Below are 4,955 nucleotides of genomic sequence, written 5' to 3' on the forward strand. Positions count from 1 at the left end.
CCCGCACAGCCACCTAACATGCAGCCCCTTCCTGCATCACCCCATATTATTCCATGCAGCCCCAATGACGTAACAGCAACCCCTTTCCCGGGGAAGCCCCCCTCGTAACCAACCCCATACAAGTAGTAACAGCCCCTTCCCTGTGCAGCCCTCCAATACTCCCCACGCAGTGACATCACCCACGTGTCCTGGCTGTGACTACATTCTCAGCCCCTCACACTGAGTCCTGTGCATAGACTGACACACCCCCTTCCTAAAGCCATTATTGAGCCCTCAGTCCTCTGAATTCTGTGCGGAGACCCCGCCCCTTCCTGTGACGTCAGCACCAGAGGCGTAGCTCCCCGAGCGGTCACGTGGTATCCAGGAAGAGGAGATCTCCGGTCGGTGCGCAGTCAGTGACAGGGCGGAGGTCGTGTGGGTTTATGGAGCCTCCGGGATACCGGGGGACGGCGAGGAGGGAGAACGGGAGGTCCGCAGCGCTGAGAGTGGCGGAGAGACCCTGCTGAGAGCACCGAGGAGGACATTCACTGCCAGCAAGCAGAGGGGGACACTGATAGAGCTGCAGCTACACGGGAGTCCGCGGAGGAGGCGGTTAGGCTGGCACCAGTGAGGCAGTGCTGGCACCAGTGAGGGTGAGGCTGGCTCCAGATATACACCCTATTACCGGACCGTACTGACCCCATAATACCGCCTGGTGTGCACGGTGCCGCCATGCTGCCATCTCTGGGCCGGTGCTGACTGTGGGCACGTACATGGCGTGTGGCAGCGAGGACTGAGACCATGCCGTATTCCCTGCTCCTGCTGTCGCTGTACGTCCTGTCCATCGCGTCACCGCATCCGCTGGACGAGTCCGGTGCACCGCCGGACAGTCGCCCTCTCGGCCAGCGCCTCACCTTCCGCACACCGCCCTCCTCGCCCGCTCCGCCCTCCTTATCTTCTGCGGCTTATCTACAGATTGGCGACGGCTGCTGCCTGCAGTTTGACTTTCCAGAACACAGCACCGGAGTGATCGTAATAAGCGTGGACCCGGCAGCCCTCAGCGCCCAGCTCAGCGTCCGCTCCCTGGACACCGCCGTCCTACAGATCCTTAATGTGAGTCGTGCCCCCGAGGGATTGCCGGATAAGTTCCTGGCACACATCCGCTCGGAGATGCCCGGGACGGCTCCACTCCACCTAAAGCTGAAGCTTCTCGAATCCGTACTGGAAGAACGAGACGACTTCTCCGTCCGCGTGGTGGCCAATGCCGACGCTCCGGATAATGGAGGATTTTCCGCCAGTCACTTCTCGGAAAGCCCGCTGCTGTACGCTCTCCTGCCCCTCCTCTTCATCAATAAATGTGCCTTTGGATGTAAAGTGGACCTGGAGATACTGAAAAGCCTAATCAAGCGCCCCTACCCGGTCCTGCTCGGCATTGTGGGCCAATTTGTTCTCATGCCACTTTATGCCTACCTCCTCTCCTTGGTTTTGGGACTTTCTCAGCCCTTGGCTCTCGGACTGGTGGTTACCTGCTCTTCGCCCGGTGGCGGCGGTGGATACCTATACAGCCTCTTGCTGGGTGGAGATGTTACGTTGGCGATATCGATGACGTTGGTGTCCACAGTGGCGGCGGTGGGCTTGATGCCAGCCTCCTCCTCTCTGTATGGACTCTTCTTGGGGGTCCACCACACATTGCACATTCCTTTTCTAAAGATCTTTGCCACATTGCTGTTCATTGCTGTGCCAATTTCCACCGGGATGGTGATAAAGTGGCGCTTTCCACAAGTGTCCAAGCTTCTCCTCCTAGTGATAAAGCCTTTCAGTGTTGTGCTGATGGTGGGGGGTCTTTTCATGGCCTATCAGATGGGCTCATCCCTACTGAGCCAGGTGCCCCCCATACTGATTGTAGCAGGGGTCAGCGTGCCGCTGGTGGGTCTTACCACTGGATATGTGCTGGCGTACTTGTTAAAGATACCTATTGCCCAGCGTCGGACGGTCAGCATTGAAGTCGGGGTGCAGAACAGTCTTCTAGCCCTGGCCGTTCTTCAGCTCTCGTTCCAACGGGCTGAAGCCGATCTCTCATCTCAGGCACCTTTTTTGGTGGCCCTAAGTGGCACCTCAGAAATGTTACTTCTGGTCCTGTTACACTTTGCCTACAGAAAGTTTAAAGACAACACCTGAGGTGCCAAAAAGTCCTGTCAATGGGGTCTCAGAATAGTTTACATGCTGCAAAGTTTTTATTTATGCACTCAACCTTCTAGATTTCCTAACATATTGCCACCGCCCCGGCGCGCGCTGGGTGCCACAAATCTTCCATTTCAGACATTCCATTTAGTTAATACGTCTTCATGATATTCCATGACCTCAGGCTGACAGGCTTATTTTACTCTCTAAAAAAAGAAAAAACTGTGCCTACGGATAGATAATCTTGCTTTGGTTAACCCTTTACTATGTTGCTACTCTGTCACTATCCTCAAAAGCCAAAGCTCTGTGTTCAGTGCGCTTCAGGGGGAGATGGCTATTTTTTATACACTGTTTTGTAATGTATGCAGGGTACGACCATTTTTTTTCCTCCTGGTACTGAAAAAATTAAACAAAAATTGAAACCACTATGTGTCATGTGTGGGTATAAGAATGTGATGTGTGACCAATATCTAGATCAATGGTAGCATGCTTGCTTCTTAAAGGGACATGTGGAAAGTTCTGGGGGTTCTTAAAGGGTGTGCGCAGCTCTTCTCTCTTCCACCTGATCTGACTTTTTGCATGGCGAGATGATGCAGGTTTTCCCTCTCGATTCCCAAAATTTAGTAGATGACATTTGAACAATTCTCATCCACACACTGCAGCACGTTCCAGAACCGGCAGGAACATTTCCAACAAATCCACACACACAATTTACTACTAATTTGCAGTATTTGTGCAGAAATAGTTCGGCGCAAGCTTTACCTTGATTTTACTCTTAATATGAGAAACCTTTAAAGGGTCAATAGGATAGGGGGGGTACGTTGCTGATCTCTGGGTGTCTGATATTGGGTCTCTGCAGCCCTGTCTAGGGGACTTCTGGTCCATCCACAATGAATGAGCGGAGCTGGAGTATGCTTCACTCCAATCTAGGCTGCAGAGGCCAAATTTTGGGGTCCACAGTTCCGATCTTGGGATTGTTGTAAGTTATTTCCTATCCTATTAAGAGGGGGTATTGTGATTTTGGCAATAACTTTTTTTACAGAATTCATGTGCTAAACTTAAAAAGAAACACTCCGGGCAAAACACATATGGCTATGTTCACATTAGCGTCTTTGGGCGCAGCGTCGTCAATGCAACCCAAAACGCAATAGACAACGCAGTGTTTTTTTTACGCATGCTTTCAACGCAGAACAACCCAATAAAAATTAAATAAACCACCATAAATTGCAAGAAAAAAAAAAAAAATCACACACACAAAAAAAACCAAACAACAAACATTGCAAAGAATAAAAAAAATGGGCAGAGAAATTATATACTTATATCTCTTGAAGGCAGAGCTGTGTCTCGTGTACTCTCTGTTTCCAGACGTGCAGGCAAGTGAAATACAATGCAATCACCCTTTTTTTATATCTATGGGGTGGTCTTGTCACTGTCTAGACACTTCATCACTTGTTTTTTACTCAAAAGGCGCATGCGTCGAACAACGCGGGTCAACGCAGGCACCTGCGCCCTATGCGTTCTACATAGACAGTAATGTGGTTTTTGCCGCATTTATGACGCAAGTGCGTTGCATGCGTTGTTTACCGGAAATTTGGCGCAGAAAAAATGCAATATGTAGCGTCGGCCGCTCCCTGTCTGGTGCGCCCAAATGATGCATGCGTCGTACAACGCTGTACAACGCTTGACAACACATACCAGCGCATGTCCATGCGCCCCCCCCATGTTAAAGATGGGGGCGCATGACGCATGCGTCGGTATCCGTCAACGACGCTGCGCCCAAAGACGCTAATGTGAACGTAGCCTATGCTGTGCTTGACCCTGCTGAGGGTGGCAGAGCCTGACACAATAATTACAGAATATTTGTCATGCTTTGCCCTTTTATAACCTTCACTAGATCTAATGCTATATCTATTTTGTCCAGAGTTCTCCTTTAAAGGCTAACTCAAGTTAAAGTGTGAAGACTCAGTGCCTTTAAGTGAAGACGGAGGCCAAAAGTGTCTATTCTGACGATAAATGGGGGGGTCTCAGCTGTCGGACCCCCCCACTGATCTAAACGTGATCACCTTTCCTATTTTGTATCCAGAATACCCCTTTAATTCGTCCTTCCGAGTGGAGGTGAATTTGTGTTCTCAGTACAGGGAGACGACGCATCACACGGGGATTGTCTGGTATTTCAGGAATCCCCGCGTCACTCGTCCTCTCCGGTGTCCTTTCGCTGGGAACAACAGTGCACGCGTTTTGTCTGGAGTGATCCTCTAATGGGCTCTAAGTACGTTTTCTCCCAGTCCCCCCCCGAAAGTGTTGATTTTGGGGATCTCTGTTCCCAGATCTAAGCCGTTCCTCCCCTAACCGCCATTTTATAACCCGATAATCACAGTTCCTTGATTGCTGATAGATTGGTAATCGTTTAGATCTGTCTGCAAAGAGCGATCGATCGTTGGTGATGTGCGTGATCGTTGCTGTGTGTGCACACTGCCCTTACACGGGGTAACGGCATGTTTTTAAGGTCCGGTGCTGCCAGATTATTCCACACGAGGTAATGGTCAGCCTCCTATTACCGCTGTCTGCTTCTTCATACAGGCTGAGCCTGAATCACTCTCGTGATTCACTTTCAATTTTCGGAAATCGCCATTATGTCATGAATCTTTGATTAGAGCCGCAGTCAGTAGCCGTCCGGCCACATTATCCGGCTCCTAATGTTATCACGGTCATAAACGCTCATTATTGATCTGCTTCTCCCCCATTTCCTTTGCTCTTACGATGATAGTAAATGGATATCCAGCGAACAGTATTGT

At 50.3% G+C, this 4,955-nt stretch overlaps 1 protein-coding gene across 1 annotated transcript; it reads left to right on the forward strand.

The window, feature by feature from the left end:
• Window positions 1-310: 310 nt before the first annotated feature.
• On the forward strand, window positions 311-2,585 carry SLC10A3 (solute carrier family 10 member 3). The gene has a single exon (XM_077283762.1). The coding sequence runs from the start codon at window positions 781-783 to the stop codon at window positions 2,155-2,157; it is 1,377 nt and encodes a 458-aa protein (XP_077139877.1). The 5' UTR covers window positions 311-780; the 3' UTR covers window positions 2,158-2,585.
• Window positions 2,586-4,955: the final 2,370 nt, after the last annotated feature.

Source organism: Ranitomeya variabilis, chromosome 2 (assembly GCF_051348905.1).
Source record: "Ranitomeya variabilis isolate aRanVar5 chromosome 2, aRanVar5.hap1, whole genome shotgun sequence".
Classification (NCBI taxonomy): domain Eukaryota; kingdom Metazoa; phylum Chordata; class Amphibia; order Anura; family Dendrobatidae; genus Ranitomeya; species Ranitomeya variabilis.